Genomic DNA, 20,135 nt, shown 5'->3' on the forward strand with positions numbered 1-20,135 from the left:
ATGTAGAGATGAAGCAGGAGGTTTCTTGGGGGCATCGGCACTTGTCTTCAACAACATTTTTGATCCCCAGATCCTGGAAACCTTAGCAATCCGAGAAGCTCTTGCCCTTGCCGAAGATCTCTATATAAACAAGATGTCCATCGCGTCCGACTGCAAGGTGGCCATCGATGCGATCAAGGAGGGGAGTGATGCAAACTTTGGTGCCATAATACAAGAGATTAAAGCTAGATCTAGTAATTTTTCTTTTTGTATCTTTAGTCATGAGTATAGGACCTCGAATGAGGAGGCCCGTAATCTCGCAAAGTATGCTTTATCCTTAGGGTTTGGCAGCCATGTTTGGTTAGGTCAGCTTGGAGATCTTGTATTCGTCCCTACCAACATTGTGACCAGGGTTCAAATCCTGGTGCTCGCATTATTCCTAGATTTATTTCAGAATTTCCGGCGATGCGCTTTCAGTGGGAGGAGACGTTTCCGTCGACGACGAGGCGCCTACGGTGACTTCGTAAATCTCAAGATGATATGCCGGCTCAGTCTCTCGGAGGTGCTCATAGGGGTAGGGTGTGCGTGTGTGCGTTCATAAGGATGAGTGTATGCGCGTGTATATGAGCGCTTGTGTCTGTACTGATGCTCAAAAAAAAAGCTTTGTGAGATTCTAAATAAACCCACCAGGATTATTGTTCACATGAAAAAGGGAACCATTCCATCGCAAAAAAAGAAAAAGAAAAAAGGAACCATTGCTCAAAAAAAGAAAAGAAAAAAGGAACCAGGAGTTGGTTTTGGATCACGTTGCGGCACCCGTGCTCTCAGCCCCTTCCGTCAGGGTGGCCACGTCGCAGAAAGAGAGAGAGAGAGGGGCGGTTACAGAGAATGATGGGGAGGTGGGACCCGCAGGAACTACGATTTAGTAGGACGTTTTAACCGCTTAAGAGAATCCAAGACAACAATTACTGGAACATACAAGAGGAAAAATGGAGGGGAAATAGCTTCGTTTAGCCACAGAACGACGTGGCATATTACGCGGTAACCGGCCTGATTGGCTCCTCTATTCTCTTCTTCTTTGCAATCCAGTCCTCCATTTTCCAGGAAAGGTGCCGACACGTACACATTTTTGCACCGAAAAAAAAGTGTGTGGCATCTCGCCTAAATATAGAATACGGACTGTAATTCCCTGCGCCTTATTCTCGATATACATTCAGAGTTTTTTTCGATATACATTCAGAGTTCAGACCCCATTATTGAGCAATATACTAGCATGCAATGCCGAATTAATTATTGCATCAATCAGTAATAATGTTGGCAATTGTAAATGCAATGCCTGAGCATCTAAACAAAATTCTTTTGTTAAATAGGGGCGCTCAGTACTGTGCGGAATTTGCAAAAATGGGAGGGATGAGATGAAAAAGCCATAACCGCGGGAGAGAATGGCATGGCGGTTAATGAGGAGCGAGTGGGTGGCGCCGCCCCGGCGTCCCCGGCTTTCGAGGGGCGGTTACCGCGCGAAGCAATCGTTAAGACCACCACTAATCACTGCGCTTGCCTCTGTGTTAAGACCCACCCCAGCAAACTCGAGTTGAGCCGCCGCCTCCGCCTTCGCCTCCACCTCCACCTCCTCCTCCACCCCCTTGACCCCGTCCCAAGGCGGTTGAGCTCTGCAGCGCGCAGCATTAGCAAAGATAGCAGCAAGCAACCACGCCCCGATGTCCATGGCCCCGCTCAGCTTCCGCCCGACAGCCACCGCGCGCCCGCTGTTCCGCTGCTTCGATGACGGCGCCGACCGGGACGTCAGCTTCCTGCAGGACGTCCACCCCGACGTCGGCGACGCGCTCCTCGGCTTCGTCTACGACCCGCTCGACCCCGCCGTCAACGCCGGCCTCGACGAGTTCCTCAATATCCCGCCCTACGGCGACGGCGACGACGACGACGAGGACGGCCGGCAGCGCTGCGCCAAGAAGCCGCGCGCGGCGGGCTTGGAGGAGGACTCGTGGTTCGACTTCACTGCGGCGGACGGAAGCATCGGCCAGAAGTGGGACAATGCCTGCACGCAGCAGGTGCCGGAGTTCCTCCCCGAGTTCGTGCTGCCACTGCCCCCGCCCCCGCCCCCGCCTCCGCCGCCGCAGGTGTACCCGCCGTTCGTGCGCGGAGCGGACGCCAAGAAGCTGCAGGCCGCGGGCAACGGGTCCTCGCAGAGCGCCGCGGCGAGGGAGCGCCGGAGGCGGATCAGCGAGAAGACGGCGGAGCTGTCGCGCCTCATCCCCGGCGGCCACAAGCTCAACACCGCCGAGATGCTGCAGGAGGCCGCGCGCCACGTGAAGCTCCTCCAGGCCCAGGTCGGCATGCTCACCCTCCTGAACAGCATCGAGGTAATTAACACAGCCACGGCATTACGCACGTACCTTGAATCCTTGATCAATTCCTCTCGTTCAATGCAGTACCAATCGTGTTAAAAATTCTCGTCGATTTTTCCAGGACGAGAAGGTGCCGGCCATGGCGCAGGAGCACATGCACGCGCTGCTCGTGTGCGGCGGCATGCAGGAGCGGCTGGCCGCCGAGGGCAAGTGCCTGGTGCCGAGGGCGCTGGTGGACACCATTGCCAAGGACGCCGCCGTCAGGTCGAACGCGCTGGTGAACAGGGACCTCACCCGGTTCACGGAGTCGCTGGCCGCGGAGAAGAAGTAGCCAGGTGCGCGCGGAGTCGCCGGTCGTGGCTGCCGCGCGCGCGCATCGGAGAGCGCGCGCCCGTGCACGGCGTGGGCGTCCTTTTTTGAGAACGCCGCCGGTGCATGCATGCGCGCGCCGCCGCTTGTCGTCGTCGCGTGTATTGCTGACCCCTGACGACGCCTGTCTATAACTGATCGGTGGATTAGGTGTAGGCAATCACGATTGATTTAGAAAGACCACGTCCTTTTAATTTCATTATTATTGCTGGCATATTTTAATTCGTTTCGTAGGGCACCTGTGCAGTGACACTGACATTGTGTTCCACACAGCTGAATTTTGTAGTAATCTCTTCACTGATGTTGTGATTCTCGGTACATTGGTGACTGATAGTTGGGGTTCATTTATCTTCTCAATAATAAGATCTTTGCAAGAAAGACCATGTTCTCTGAGTTTTTTTCTTGTATCCTTTTTTTAAGATTCTTTCTTATCCTTTTGCGTGTCCCTAAGTACATGGTTAGTCGCACGATTGCAGTACGATGCTGCAATTCTCGTTCGTCACAGTACATGTATTTTACCCTTCTCCTGCCGTGCTAACATTTTTGCTAATCAGTTTGGTGTTTTTATATTAAAAAAATCACATTGGTTCTTGTTTCACTTAGGAAAGCGACTAGTATTTTCTTTTAGAGGAAAGCAGATCGCTTAGTCACCTAAAAAAGCAGAGCGCTCAGGGCATCTCTAACGATGGCCCGCAAATTTGCTTCGGCATCTATATGCGGACATGGGGCAGTTAGCGGACGCCGATACCCAAAGCGTCCATCCAACGCTGCCCGCATACATTTTAAAACATTTTTTAACTAACCGAAGGAAATTAATGCAAACACGACAAATTTTCATACAAACCAAATGAGATTCATGCTAACATGACGGTTTTGATTACATTTCAAACATTTAGAACCAAAAAAATGTTCCAACCATAAACCTATCCTACACCGGCGGCCGGCGTCCACTTCCGTTGTATTCCACATCGGCGACCACGTCCTCCATCTGCCGTCTACATGAACGACGGTGTGACGCCCCCGATTCAATTGTACACTAATCATACACGCAAACGTGTACGATCAAGATCAGGAACTCACGGGAAGATATCATAACATAACTCTACAAATAAAATAAGTCATACAAGCATCATATTACAAGCCAGGGGCCTCGAGGGCTCGAATACAAGAGCTCGATCATAGAAGAGTCGGCGGAAGCAACAATATCTGAGTACAGACATAAGTTAAACAAGTATACCTTAAGAAGGCTAGCACAAATTGGGATACAAATCGAAAGAGGCGCAAGCCTCCTGCCTGGGATCCTCCTAAACTACTCCTGGTCGTCGTCAGCGGCCTGCACGTAGTAGTAGACACCTCCAGTGTAGAAGGAGTCGTCGTCAACGGTGTCGTCCTGCTCCTGGACTCCAACGTCTGGTCGCAGCAATCGGATATAGAAAAGGGGAAAAGGGGGAGCAAAGCAACTGTGCGTACTCATCCAAAGTACTCGCAAGCAAAGAACTACACTACATATGTATGCATTGGTATCAAATAGAAAAGGGGTAACATATGTGGACTGAACTGCAGAATGCCGGAATAAGAGGGGGATAGCTAGTCCTGTCGAAGACTACGCTTCTGGTAACCTCCATCTTGCGGCAAAAGAAAAGAGTAGATGGTAAGTTCACCAAGTAACATCGCATAGCATAATCCTAACCGATGATCCTCTCCTCGTCGCTCTGTTAGAGAGCGATCACCGGGTTGTATCTGGCACTAGGAAGGGTGTGTTTTATTAAGTATCCGGTTCTAGTTGTCATAAGGTCAAGGTACAACTCCAAGTCGTCCTGTTACCGAAGATCATGGCTATTCGAATAGATTAACTTCCCTGCAGGGGTGCACCACATTTCCCAACACGCTCGATCCCCTTTGTCCGGACACACTTTTCTGGGTCATGCCCGGCCTCGGAAGATCAACACGTCGCAGCCCCACCTAGGCACAACAGAGAGGTCAGCACGCCGGTCTAAATCCTATGGCGCAGGGGTCTGGGCCCATCGCCCATTGCACACCTGCACGTTGCGTACGCGGCTGGTGAGCAGACCTAGCCTCCCTTATACAAGAGCAGGCGTTTCAGTCCAACCCGGCGCGCGCCGCTCAGTCGCTGACGTCACGAAGGCTTCGGCTGATACCACGACGTCGAGTGCCCATAACTGTCCCCGCGTAGTTGGTTAGTGCGTATAGGCCAGTAGCCAGACTCAGATCAAATACCCAGATCTCGTTAAGCGTGTCATTTTGAAGTAACCGCGAACGCCGACCAGGGCCAGGCCCACCTCTCACCTAGGTGGTCTCCGCCTACCCTGTCGCTCCGCCTTAAAGTAACAGTCGAGGGCCATCGGGAACCTAGGCCCACCACTACCTGGGTGGAACCACCTGCCCCTCCAGCCCCCAACATCAGAATCACTTGCGGGTACTCAACGAGCCGACCCGACTTTAGTCATAACATGTATAGTATGTATGTATAGTATATACCCATGATCAACACACGACGTGATCACGGCTCGATAGTATAGCATGACAGATAGACAAGAATGTAGGGCCACTGATGATAAACTAGCATCCTATACTAAGCATTTAGGATTGCAGGTAAGGTAACAACGGTAGTAGCAAGGACAGGCTATGCATCAGAATAGGATTAACGGAAAGCAGTAACATGGTACACTACTCTAATGCAAGAAGTAGAGAGAAGAATAGGCGATATCTGGTGATCAAGGGGGGGGGGGGGGCTTGCCTGGTTGCTCTGGCAAGAAGGAAGGGTTGTCAACAGCGTAGTCGATCTGGGCACCAGCAGCGGCGTCAGTCTCGTAGTCTATCGGAGAGAAGAGGGGGAATAAACAATGAATATATTGCAAACAGATGCATAGTGATGCATGTCATGACAAGTAGCGGTGCTAGGGGTGCCCTAACACGGTATGAGGTGATATCGGTGAAGGGGGGAAACATCCGGGAAAATATCCCCTGTGTTTCGCGTTTTTGGACAGACGAATCGGAGGGGGAAAGTTGCGTGTTTGCTATGCTAGGGATGCGTGGCGGACGAACGGGCTCCGTATCCGGATCCGTCTCGTCGTTCTGGGCATCTTCCGTGTACAAAGTTTTTCCATCCGAGCTACTGTTTATTTTATATTAATTTTAAAAGATTTTATCATTTTCTGAATTTAATTTAATTCGAAAATAAAAGTGAAATACTAGGTGCACCCAGCTCTGGGTACATAGGAGTGTACCAGAGGGGCTGACATGTGGGTCCAGGGGGTCCCAGTTGACTAGTCAAACTTTGACTGGTCAATAGAGTGTGGGCCCCCCTGTCATTCACTATTTTACCAACCAAACAGATTAAATAGACTAATTAGGATATTAGGATGATTATGTGTAGTTAAACCAAATTAATTAAGTTAATTATTTACTTCATTAATTAATATTTAGTTTTGTACTCCATTTCGTTTAACCCAGGGCGGGCCCCATCTGTCATTGGCCCCAGCAGGGCATTGGAGATGTCGGACACGCACACAACCACGACAGAGAACCGGGCGCGATGCGGCCGGCCAACAGGGGCGTCGACGTGCGCAGGCGAGCGGTAGTGGGGGAACACGGCGGAGCCGACAAGCAACGGCAACGGGCGCAGCCGAGCAGCGCGACTGACGAATGGGGAGAGCATAGAGGGTCGCAGGGTTATGCGACGACGACGGAGCGGGGCGACCAAGGTGCGGCTCAGCGCTGGAGGCGCGGCGCGACGCGAAAAGGGGCTTCCGGCGAGTGCGACAGCGGAGGGTGGTGCGATTGTGGAGCCGAAGCAGGGGAGCCCGCAGACGACCGGTGACCGTGGCGGCAGGGAGCGCGGGCACGCGGCGAGGGCGAGGCGTGGTCGGGCACGGAGTGGGGTGTGGTGACGTCCGGGGGCAGGGAAGAGAGGAAAAGGGGTCCTCACCCCCGTTGAAGGTGTACGGGGCGGCGAGGCTCGACGACGACCGTCGATGCAGAGGCCGGGCGGGGTCGAGGAGGCGGTCCGACGGCGTCATGGTTCCGGCGCGGGGGGAGGGGGGCTCCGAGCAGCGGCGGCATCGAGGCCGAGCCCCGGTTCCAGATCAGGGGCGAAGGGGACGAGGCGGCGCGCGGATGGGCGTCGGGGATGAGGTGAGGCAGCGACGGCGACGAGGACGGGCACCCTGGGCGCGGGCAGTCATCCAGATCGAGCGGGGGTGGGGGTCATGCGAGAGAGAGAGAGAGGGGATCGTGGGGTCGAGCGCCCTCTCCTGTGACGGCGCTGGAGGGAGAGGGTGGAGATCGTGGGGGGAGTGGGTGCGGCAGGGGTAGTGGGCTAGGGTTCCTGGTGAGAGGGGTAAGTAGGTGGAGGGGTGGGCCGGCCTGTGGAGAGGCCGACTAGGCCGGTTGGCCCAGTTGGCCGGGAGGGTTGTTTCTCTTTTTTTATGTTTATTTCCCTTTTCTGTTTTCAAAAATGTTTAACACCTAATTGATTGATTTTTTTAAATATGGGAGCTAGCTCATAAATTGCAGTGCATTAGATCCAAGCACCAAAAACTAGTTTGGGTGAAATACTATTTCATATTAGATTTAGATTAATTAAAAAGTTATTAATTAATGTTTTCAGCCACTCTTTAAGGTTGTTTAAGTCACTTATCAACTTTCAATAATGTTTTTTACAATTTTTTTAGCCTCTGATTTATCTACTATTTATTGAACATTTTATTTTTAATATTTGAAAACTTTTATTGTTTGCTTGATTTTAAATTTTGAATTTGAATCGGTTTCGAACTAATGCGAGATTAGCAACAATAACCGAGGTGACGTGGCATCGTTAACGTGGGATTACTGTAGCTTAATTATCCGGACGTCACAATTCTCCTCCACTACAAGAAATCTCGTCCCGAGATTTAAGAGGGGGGGGGGGTAAGGGGGAAGGGATTTGGTTACGAAATTCTAACAAATCTTCTTGGTCTTGGATGCTCTTCTTGAAGAGGTCGATCCCTTATATTGACGTCTTCATTTCTCTGCTTCAGGTCATCATGGTGAAGTCGTCCATTTCTTCGGGAACTCTAACATACTTACGAATAGGTAAGTGGTGATATGTCTCCAATGTATCTACTTTTCCAAACACTTTTGCCCTTGTTTTGGACTCTAACTTGCATGATTTGAATGGAACTAACCCGGACCGACGCTGTTTTCAGCAGAATTACCATGGTGTTATTTATGTGCAGAAACAAATGTTCTCGGAATGACCTGAAACTTCACGGAGCAACTTTTTGGAAAATATAAAAAATACCTGCAAAAGATGAAGGCCAGGGGGCCCACCACCTCTCCACGAGGGTGGGGGGCGCGCCCCTACCTCGTGGGCCCCCTGGTGCCTCTCCGACTCCGACTCCAACTCCAACTCCATATATTGTGTTTCGGGGAAAAAAATCAAAGAGAAGAATTCACCGCGTTTTACGATACGGAGCCGCCGCCAAGCCCTAAAACCTCTCGGGAGGGCTGGTCTGGAGTCCGTTCGGGGCTCCGGAGAGGGTAATCCGTCGCCATCGTCATCATCAACCATCCTCCATCACCAATTTCATGATGCTCGCCACCGTGCGTGAGTAATTCCATCGTAGGCTTGCTGGACGGTGATGGGTTGGATGAGATCTATCATGTAATCGAGTTAGTTTTGTTAGGGTTTGATCCCTTGTATCCACTATGTTCTGAGATTGATGTTGCTATGACTTTGCTATGCTTAATGCTTGTCACTAGGGCCCGAGTGCCATGATTTCAGATCTGAACCTATTATGTTTTCATCAATATATGAGTGTTCTTGATCCTATCTTGCAAGTCTATAGTCAGCTATTATGTGTTATGATCCGTTAACCCCAAAGTGACAATAATCGGGATACTTACCGGTGATGACCGTAGTTTGAGGAGTTCATGTATTCACTATGTGCTAATGCTTTGTTCCGGTACTCTATTAAAAGGAGGCCTTAATATCCCTTAGTTTCCATTAGGACCCCGCTGCCACGGGAGGGTAGGACAAAAGATGTCATGCAAGTTCTTTTCCATAAGCACGTATGACCATATTCGGAATACATGCCTACATTATATCAATGAACTGGAGCTAGTTCTGTGTCACCCTAGGTTATGACTGTTACATGATGAACCGCATCCGGCATAATTCTCCATCACTAATCCATTGCCTACGAGCTTTCCGTATATTGTTCTTCGCTTATTTACTTTTCCGTTTCTATTGCTATCATCACTACAAATTACCAAAAACATTACTTTTACTACTGTTACGTTTTGCAACCGTTACCACCACTATCATATTACTTTGCTACTAAATACTTTGCTGCAGATATTAAGTTTCCAGGTGTGGTTGAATTGACAACTCAGCTGCTAATACTTGAGAGTATTCTTTGGCTCCCCTTGTGTCGAATCAATAAATTTAGGTTGAATACTTTACCCTCGAAAACTGTTGCGATCCCCTATACTTGTGGGTTATCAAGACTATTTTCTGGCGCCGTTGCCGAGGAGCATAGCTCTATTCTTTGAGTCACTTGGGATTTATATCTGCTTATCATTATGAAGAACTTGAAAGATCCAAGAACCAAGATCTATTCCTCAGCTACGAGGGGAGGTAAGGAACTGCCATCTAGCTCTGCACTTGATTCACCTTCTATTTTGAGTAAGCTTGCGACACCTAAAACTGCTTCTGCTATTCGTTCTGATATGTCGCATGTTATTGATGATGCCACTTCTGCTATGCATGATACTTATGATGAAACTACTTCTATGCTTGATACTACTGTGCCACTTGGTGATTTTCTTGATGAACAACTTGCTAGGGCTAGAGAGATTGAAAATATTGAATCTGATAATACTGATGAAAGTGATGATGAAGAATCACTTGTTATTCCTGAGGGTTATGTTTTTGATCAAGAAGCTTCTTTAGCTATTTTAGCTTGCAAAGATAGATACGAACTTATGAGGTTATTATCTAAATGGAACAAGCAATCTCTAAATGCTAGAATAAAACCTAACCCTGCTTTTGCTACTTCACCTATTTGTGTTACCGATAAGGATTATGAATTCTCTATTGATCCTGATATAATTACTTTGGTTGAATCTGATCCTTTTCATGTCTATGAATCTAAAACTGTTGTGGCACATCTTACTAAATTAAATGATATAGCCACCCTGTTCACTAATGATGAGAGAACTCGCTACTTTTATATCATTAAAATATTTCCGTTCTCCTTAAAGGGTGATGCTAAGATATGGTTTAATTCTCTTGATCCTCGTTGTGTGCGTAGTCCCCAGGATATGATTTATTACTTCTCTGCTAAATATTTCCCTGCTCATAATAAACAAGCTGCTTTAAGGGATATATATAATTTTGTGCAAATTGAAGAAGAGAGTCTCCCACAAGCTTGGGGGAGGCTTCTCCAATTACTTAATGCTTTGCCTGATCATCCTCTTAAGAAAAATGAAATACTTGATATCTTTTATAATGGACTAACCGATGCCTCCAGAGATTACCTGGATAGTTGTGCTGGTTCTGTTTTTAGGGAAAGAACACCGGATGAAGCTGAAATTCTATTGAACAATATGTTGACAAATGAAAATAATTGGACACCTCCGGAGCCAATTCCTGAGCCTATTCCTAAACCAACTCCGAAGAAGAGGGATATTCTATTTCTCAGTCCTGAAGATATGCAAGAGGCAAAGAAATCTATGAAAGAAAAAGGTATTAAAGCTGAAGATGTTAAGAATTTACCTCCTCTTGAAGAAATACATGGTCTTAATTTGCCGCCTATTGAAGAAACATATAATCCAAATCCTTCTCCTATTGAATAAACTCATGGTCTTGATAACCCGACACAGGTAGTAAAGGTAAATTCTGTCTGTAGATATGATAAAGCTGAAATCCCATTTACTAAGTTTGCTAGCCCATGCTTAGATGAGTTTGATAAATTTATGGATAAGTAAGAAGATTTTAATGCTTATTTTGGTAGACAATTGAAATACAATTCAAATATGCTTGAACACTTGGGTGATTATATGGCTAATGTCAAAGGTGAACTTAAACTTGTTAGTAAACATGCTTCTATGGTTACCACTCAAGTAGAACAAGTACTTAAAGCTCAAAATTATTTGCTCAATGAATTGAATAGTAAGGATAATGATAATGCTGTTAGAGTGGCTACTAGAACTGGTAAAATGACTTAGTAACCTTTGTATCCTGAAGGCCACCCTAAGAGAATTGAGCAAGATTCTTAGAGAAATAATATAGATGCACCTAGTCCTTCTAAAAGGAAGAAAAAGAAAAATGATAGGACTTTGCATGCTTCTAGTGAACCTGTTATTGAACCACCTAAGAACCCAAATGATATTTCTATTTCTGATGCTGAAAATCAAGCTGGTAATGAACCTGAAACCAGTGATAATGTTAATGATAATATTCATGATGATGCTCAACCTAGTAATGATAATGATGTAGAAATTGAACCTGCTATTGATCTTGATAACCCACAATCAAAGAATCAACGTTATGATAAGAAAGACTTTGTTGCTAGGAAACACGGTAAAGAAAAGAGAACCATGGGTTCAGAAACCCATGCCTTTTCCTCCCAAACCATCCAAGAAAAAGGATGACGAGGATTTTGAGCGCTTTGCTGAAATGATTAGACCTATCTTTTTGCGTATGCGATTAACTGATATATGCTCAAAATGAATCCTTATGCTAAGTATATGAAAGATATTGTTACAAATAAGAGAAAGATACCGGAAGCTGAAATTTCCACCATGCTTGCTAATTATACCTTTAAGGGTGTAATACCAAAGAAACTTGGAGATCCCGGTGTACCAACTATACCATGCTCTATTAAAAGAAACTATGTTAAAACTGCTTTATGTGATCTTGGAGCCGGTGTTAGTGTTGTGCCTCTTTCTTTATATCGTAGACTTGATTTGAATAAGTTGACACCTACTGAAATATCTTTGCAAATGACTGATAAATCAACTGCTATTCCTGTCGGTATTTGTGACGATGTGCCAGTTGTAGTTGCAAACGTTACTATTTTAACGGACTTTGTTATTCTTGATATACCCGAGGACGATAGTATGTCTATTATTCTTGGAAGACCCTTTTTGAATACTGCAGGGGCTGTTATTGATTGCACTAAAGGCAATGCCACTTTTCATGTTAATGGTAATGAGCATACGGTACACTTTCCGAGGAAACAACCTCAAGTTAATAGTATCAACTCTATTGGAAAAATTCCATCGATTATATTTGGAGGTTTTGAATTGGGATAATTAGATTTATGCCCCTAGTTGTGTCCCACTCGTCTGTTTTACCCCTAATTCCCAAAAGTCACCGGTTCTGTCCAAGTCACTTTGCTCTTCTTATGCTTTTGCCCTTTGACCGTTTGACCGTCAGTTTGAAAAATTCATAACTAATTCATACTAAATCAGAAAAATGCAAATAAGATACCAAAATGTTCGGAAAAACATCACCTATATGTGAGTGTCATTTTCATTCATGAAAAAAGTGTTGGAAGGTGCCCATCCAAGTTTTAGCTCTTATGCTACCACCATGAATAGTAAAATCTAAAAAAGTTCAAAAAATTCAAAAGAAAATTTGGTGGCAAAGAATGACAAATTTTTGAAGTGCCTGCCAAGTTTCATCAGGGAATAGCATTCTTGGGTGCCCCGGCAAAAAAACAACCAGCACTCCAAAATAGATTGTTTTTTTGCCACGACTTCCATGAATGTCATTCCCTGGTGAAACTTGGCAAGCACTTAGAACATTTGACGTTCTTTGCCGTCCTATTTTTTTTAATTTTTTTTAATTTTTTTAGATTTTACTATTCATGGTGGTATCAAAAGAGCTAAAACTCGGATGGGCACCTTCCAACACATTTTTCATGAATGAAAATGACACTGGCATATAGGTGATGTTTTTCCAAACATTTTGGTATCTTATTTGCATTTTCCTGATTTAGTATGAATTAGTTATGAAGTTTTCAAACTGACGGTCAAACAGTCAAAGGGCAAAAGCATAAGAGGAGCAAAGTGACTTGGACAGAACCGGTGACTTTTGGGAATTAGGGGTAAAATAGACAAGTGGGACACAACTAGGGGCATAAATATAATTATCCCTTTGAATTTCCTCTTCCTACTGTCAAGAAGAAATATGATATTCTTATTATTGGGGATGTGCATATCCCCGTTGAGGTAACATAGTGTTATTCGAAATTTCTCCGGTTCCATGTTATTCGGAACGAGTTCGTTAACAAGACTTGATCAACCTTGTTAGTGGATTCCTTTTGATGAGCATGAGGTGGATGAAAGTAGAAGGCACGACCTTCTGTACCCTACTTTTACTTTCTGTTATTTATATTAAATAAAATAAAAATAGTATTTTCTGTCTGTTATCTGAATTATCCATGCAATATAAAAATACGCCGAAAATAAAAGTTCTCCAAATGCCCTGAAATTTAAATATGATTTTTTCTGCAATATTTGAGAATATTTGGCACTGAGAACACAACAGGGGGGTCAACCACCTGCCCACGAGGGTGGAGGGCGCGCCCCCTGCCTTGTGGGCCCACGGTGGCCCTCCTCCACTTATCCTTTCACCCACACACTCCTTCTTCCTCCCCCAAACACGAATATCCAGTTCATACCCGAGTCCAAGCTCGTTTTGCTGCCATTTTCGATCTCCTTGCTCAAAGCACCTCTCACAAAACTGGTTGGGGAGATTGTTCCTTGGTATGTGACTCCTCCATTGGCCCAATTAGTTTTTGTTCTAGTGCTTTATTCATTGCAAATTTTTGCTGCTTAGGTGACCATGTTCTTGAGCTTGCATGTCAAATTTATTTGGTCAAAAGTAGTTTTGATGCATGATATAGGCCCTAGGCACTTGTAGGAGTAGTTGCTATCAATATTATTGAGTTTGGTTTACTTTTATTTTGAAGTTACTAAAAATTTCAGAATTTTTCAGAAAATGATGAAGAGACTTTTGAGGGGCTCATCGAGCCAAAGCTCGAAGGAAAAGGCACCAAGCCTAAGTATAATCTGCCTCGCACCGCGGAGGTTCGAGCGTGTGAATGGCCTTCCGATGATTTCTTGAGAGCAGCCGGGATTTATGAAGATTTTCATGAATTGGCTAAGAATGCAGGCCTCACCGCTTTCCTCCACGACTAATGCGATCAGTATCTCTTACTCACAAGTACCTTTGTGCAAAACTTTCATTTCCATTCTAGGAGCTCACCACCTACGGTGGAGTTTCATTTATATGATGAGCATAAGGAGATGTCACTTTATGATTTTTGTCGGGTTTGTTTGGTCCCTTTCGAGGGCAAGACAGAAGAACCACATCATGATGATGTGGACGGGTTTATTGATACTATCATTGTAGGGGAAACAAGGAAGGTTTCCGATGCACGAATCACTAGCATACATTTTCCTGTTTTATGCTATTTTGCATTATTTGCTAGTCGTTGTTTAATTGGTCACAGAAACTGTGGAAACCTTAGTATCCCTGATATTATTATTTTGCTCCATGGTTTATACGGTGATAACTCTGTTAGTATGGGCGGCATTATTGCTAAACGGTTAAGTCTGAACCATACCAAGGGCCCCATCTTTGGAGGCATCTATGCTTCACGCCTAGCTGCACATTTTAACATACCTATTAGACATTATGAGAAGGAAGAAAAAATGCTGCCTCGTGTTTATTTAGATTATAAAAGTATGGTGGCACATGATTTTATTGTTAAGAATAGGGCAGGAGAGCTTAAATATAAATTGTTCTTTGATAAACATCATCCTGAGACTATTACCCTGCCTGCTCCTTCTTTGTTTGATTTATCTGCAGGCCGGTACCTTGTTCCGTTGAAGGCTATTCACGCCTACCGGAACCCTGCACCAGCTATGGAGCCAGAGCCGGAACCACAAGTTGATCCCTCACGACAGTCTAATTACCATTGAGATCCAGAGATGATTGTCAGCTAGTGGCAATCGGAGTCTTCTTCTTCTTCTCAGTACGACCCCAACTACTATTATGGATATCCGCCAAGCCAGCCGCGGACATAGACCAACTTAGGCCAAAAGCCTAAGCTTGGGAGAGTACGTATTTCCCACCGACATTGCATTTATGTTCACACACTCATTGCTAGATGTCGGTGCTCATACTTTTTCATTGTATCATCCATGCTAGTTTATTTTCCTTTTTATGCTTTCTTCTTGTGTGTTTAATAAACCTTAAGAAAAACCAAAAAAAATTAGTTGTAGCTTTTAGTTAGTTTAATTTACATGCTTGTAGTAGTAATTAAAAAGAAAACCCAAAAAGATTTCTTGTTCTTCTTTTACTTGTTGGGAGCTCTCCCGTGTATATAGTTTTATTTATTTTCTTTCCTTTGGGGGTCGATGGGAGAAGACCATAATTAAATTGTTGAAGTGGCTCTTATATGCATTATTGTTGATCTGACAAAAGAGCCCATATTGCCTTGTCTTCTCCTGTTCATTGAATGCTTGTAGATTCCAGCTTAGTCCAATGCACACGCACTATTATTATTATTATTCACATCGTTCGGTCGTGCAAGTGAAAGGCAATTATGATGATATATGATGGACCGACTGAGATGAGAAATGTTGGTATGAACTCGACCTCTTTTGTTTTTGTAAATATGATTAGCTCATCGTTCCTGATTCAGCCTATTATGAATAAACATGTTTGCAATGACAACTAGATATCATAGTTTCTTGTGCCATGCTTGATTAGCTATGATTTATAATGGTTTACCTTGCGTGCCAACATGCTATTGAAATGGTTATGATGTGGTCTGATAGGGTGGTATCCTCCTCTGAATGTTTTAAGTGACTTGTCTTGTGATAACCCACAAGTATAGGGGATCGCAACAGTTTTCGAGGGTAAAGTATTCAACCCAAATTTATTGATTCGACACAAGGGGAGCCAAAGAATACTCTCAAGTATTAGCAGCTGAGTTGTCAATTCAACCACACATGGAAACTTAATATCTGCAGCAAAGTGTCTAGTAGCAAAGTAATATGATAGTAGTGGTAACGGTAGCACAAGGTAACAGTAGTAAAAGTAATGTTTTTGGTGTTTTGTAGTGATGATAGCAATAGCAACGGGAAAGTAAATAAGCGAAGAACAATATATGGAAAGCTCGTAGGCAATGGATCGGTGATGGAGAATTATGCCGGATGCGGTTCATCATGTAACAATCATAACCTAGGGTGACACAGAACTAGCTCCTTCATTGATATAATGTAGGCATGTATTCCGAATATAGTCATACGTGCTTATGGAAAAGAACTTGCATGACATCTTTTGTCCTACCCTCCCGTGGCAGCGGGCTCCTTACGGAAACTAAGGGATATTAAGGTCTCCTTTTAATAGAGTACCGGAACAAAGCATTAACACATAGTGAATACAGGAACTCCTCAAACTACGGTCATCACCGGTAAGTATCCCGATTATTGTCACTTCAGGGTTAACGGATCATAACACATAATAGGTGACTATAGACTTGCAAGATAGGATCAAGAACACTCATATATTGATGAAAACATAATAGGTTCAGATCTGAAATCATGGCACTCGGGCCCTAGTGACAAGCATTAAGCATAGCAAAGTCATAGCAACATCAATCTCAGAACATAGTGGATACTAGGGATCAAACCCTAACAAAACTAACTCGATTACATGATAGATCTCATCCAACCCATCACCGTCCAGCAAGCCTACGATGGAATTACTCACGCACGGCGGTGAGGATCATGAAATTGGTGATGGAGGATGGTTGATGATGACGATGGCGACGGATTCCTCTCTCCGGAGCCCCGAACGGACTCCAGATCATCCCTCCCAAGAGGTTTTAGGGCTTGGCAGCGGCTCCGTATCGTAAAAGGCGATGATTTCTTCTCCCTGATTTTTTCTCCCCGAAACTCAATATATGGAGGTGGAGTTGGAGTCAGAGATGCAACAGGGGGCCCACGAGGTAGGGGGCGCGCCATAGGGGGGCAGGCACGCCCCCACCCTCGTGGCAAGGTGGTGGTCCCCCTGGCCTTCATCTTTTGCAGGTATTTTTCTTATTTTCGGAAAAGTGGCTCCGTGAAGTTTCAGGTCATTCCGAGAACGTTTGCTCCTGCACATAAATAACACCATGGTAATTCTGCTGAAAACAGCGTCAGTCCGGGTTAGTTCCATTCAAATCATGCAAGTTAGAGTCCAAAACAAGGGCAAAAGTGTATGGAAAAGTAGATACGTTGGAGACGTATCAACTTCCCAAGCTTAAACCTTTGCTTGTCCTCAAGCAATTCAGTTGACAAACTGAAAGTGATAAAAGAAAAACTTTTACAAACTCTGTTTGCTCTTGTTGTTGTAAATATGTAAAGCCAGCATTCAAGTTTTCAGCAAAGATTATAACTAACCACGTTCGCAATAACGCATAGGTCTCAAGTTTACTCATATCAATAGCATAATCAACTAGCGAGCCATAATAATAAATCTCGGATGACAACACTTTCTCAAAACAATCATAATATGATATAATAAGATGGTATCTCGCTAGCCCTTTCTGAGACCGCAAAACATAAATGCAGAGCACCTTTAAAGACCACGGACTGACTAGACATTGTAATTCATGGTAAAAGAGATCCAGTCAAGTCATATTCAATCTAGAATAACAGTAATGAATGCAAATGACAGCGGTGCTCTCCAACTAGTGCTTTTTAATAAGAGGATGATGAATCAGCATAAAAGTAAATAGATAGGCCCTTCGTAGAGGGAAGCAGGGATTTGTAGAGGTGCCAGAGCTCGGTTTTGAAACAAAGGTGAATAATATTTTGAGCAGTATTCTTTCATTGTCAACATAACAACCAAGAGATGGCGATATCTTCCATGCTACACACATTATAGGCGGTTCCCAAACAGAATGGTAAAGTTTATACTCTCCCTTCCACTAACAAGCATCAATCCATGGCTTGCTCAAAACAACGAGTGCCTCCAACTAACAAGAGTCCCAGGGGGAGTTTTGTTTGCAATTATTTTGATTTAGTTTGCATAAAGCATGGGACTGGGCATCCTGGTGACCAACCATTTATCTCGTGAGTGAGGAGCGGAGTCCACTCCTCTTGAGAATAACCCGCCTAACATGGAAGATACGGACAACCCTAGTCAATACATGAGCTATTCAAGCATACAAAACAGGATATTTATTTGAAGGTTTAGAGTTTGGCACATAAAAATTTACTTGGAACGGCAGGTAGATACCGTATATAGGTAGGTATAGTGGACTCATGTGGAATAATTTTGGGGTTTAAGGGATTGGATGCACAAGCAGTATTCCCGCTTAGTATAGGTGAAGGCTAGCAAAAGACTGGGAAGCGACCAGCTAGAGAGCGACAACAGTCATGAACATGCATTAAAATTAATCAACACCTAATGCAAGCATGAGTAGGATATAATCCACCATGAACATAAATATCGTGAAGGCTATGTTGATTTTTTTTCAATTATATGCGTGAACATGCGCCAAGTCAAGTCACTTAAATTATTCAGAGGAGGATACCACCCTATCATACCACATCATAACCATTTTAATAGCATGTTGGCACGCAAGGTAAACCATTATAACTCATAGCTAATCAAGCATGGCATAAGAAACTATGATCTCTAGTTGTCAGTGCAAACATGTTTATTCATAATAGGCTGAATGAGGAATGATGAACTAATCATATTTACAAAAACAAAAGAGGTCGAGTTCATACCAGCTTTTCTCATCTCAACCAGTCCATCATATAACATCATAATTGCCTTTCACTTGCACGACCGAATAGTGTGAATAATAATAATAGTGCACGTGCATTGGACTAAGCTGGAATCTGCAATCATTCAATAAACAGGAGAATACAAGGCAATATGGGCTCTTTTGCCAGATCAACAAGTATGCATATAAGAGTCACTTCAACAATTTAATTATGGTCTTCTCCTATCGACCCCCAAAGAAAATGGAAGAAATAAAACTATTTACACGAGAAAGCTCCCAACAAGCAAAAGAAGAACAGGAAATATTTTAGGGTTTTCTTTTTAATTACTACTACAAGCATGGAAATTAAACTAACTAAAAGATACAACTAATTTTTTTGGTTTTTCGCACGGGCTAGCATGCAATACAACTTTGTATGATATGAGATTGTAGTTTATTTTTGTGCTATGGCTTGTCTCCTATAAAAAAACTAAAAACGTATGGACAAACTAAAATTAAAGCTACGCCTATTTATTAATTACAAAAATTAATGATATGAAAAAGTCACATTAATTAGAAGTATAATCATTACATAAATTTTAGATATAATTATTAACAATATAATTTTGGCTATATAATTTTTTACTTATAATTTTTGATTGGATTTATCTTTAATACTAAACATTAATAATTTCAAATTGGTATGTCTAGCTGGTGGTCTGAGAAGGTTCAAGTCAAGCAAACTTTCTCACAAAATCAAAATATACATTTGATATAATTCAATGAGATTGCACAATATTCTGCTGGAAAATAGACTCCACATTGTTCTTTTCACCATGGAAGATCCCACAATATTCTTAAATACATAACATGTAACATCCCAAATTTTCAATTTGGAATGTTATATATTAGATCATCAATGCATATCATATTTCTTTTGCATTCTGGTTGATCCTAGAAATTCTACGCAACTCAATGACCCACGGAGAGAGTTGGGGATTTCGATATTTTCATATTTGAGTTCTCTCAAATTTTGAGAATAGGATCATTTGATTTTATTTATTTTATCATCAATTATTTCTATTACGAAAATATGAGAGAGGGAATAAAATGAATTTCCCAAAATAAAGAAATATTAAGGATTTAATAATAAAATCAAATAAGAGTTTTTTTCGGGGTTTTTTAGTGTTTTATTTGATTTTAGGAAAAATGCGTTTTTCAAAAATTGCATTTAGGTCCCAAATAAATGTTCACCTTGTGAGGCTTGATTTTAGAAGCCCGTGAAGATTTATTTCGAAATTTTTGGAGTCCATTTAGTATTCCCTTTTTTTTCTTCCGAGCGGAATTTAAAAAAAAACCGCGCCCGACTGGGCCAAGGGCCCAGCCGAGCCAGGCCGGCCCAGCCGGCGCCGCCTCCCGCTCGAGCAGCCGCCGGACTCGGGAGGAGTCCGAGCCGGAGCCGCCTCGCCGCAGCTCGACCCCCTCCCCAAGTCAGCCCCCCTCTCTTAAATAGCGGACCCCCGTCGCCCTCACCTCACCCCGCCCCGCCCCGAGCCAGCCACCGAGCCGCAGCCGCCCCGCCGCCTGCGCTGCAGCCGCCGCCGCCGCCGTTGCTGCGTCGCCCCGCCGCCCCGCA

General features: G+C 44.1%; 1 protein-coding gene across 1 annotated transcript; it reads left to right on the top strand.

Annotated features, from left to right (window-relative positions):
• Window positions 1-1,579: 1,579 nt before the first annotated feature.
• Window positions 1,580-3,047, top strand: LOC147971585 (uncharacterized). The gene is made up of 2 exons (XM_087522810.1): window positions 1,580-2,360; window positions 2,467-3,047. The coding sequence occupies exons 1-2, from the start codon at window positions 1,698-1,700 to the stop codon at window positions 2,674-2,676; spliced, it is 873 nt and encodes a 290-aa protein (XP_087378936.1). The 5' UTR covers window positions 1,580-1,697; the 3' UTR covers window positions 2,677-3,047.
• Window positions 3,048-20,135: the final 17,088 nt, after the last annotated feature.

This window comes from Triticum urartu, chromosome 5A (genome assembly GCF_056163025.1).
Source record: "Triticum urartu cultivar PI428250 chromosome 5A, HENAU_Tu73, whole genome shotgun sequence".
Taxonomy (NCBI): domain Eukaryota; kingdom Viridiplantae; phylum Streptophyta; class Magnoliopsida; order Poales; family Poaceae; genus Triticum; species Triticum urartu.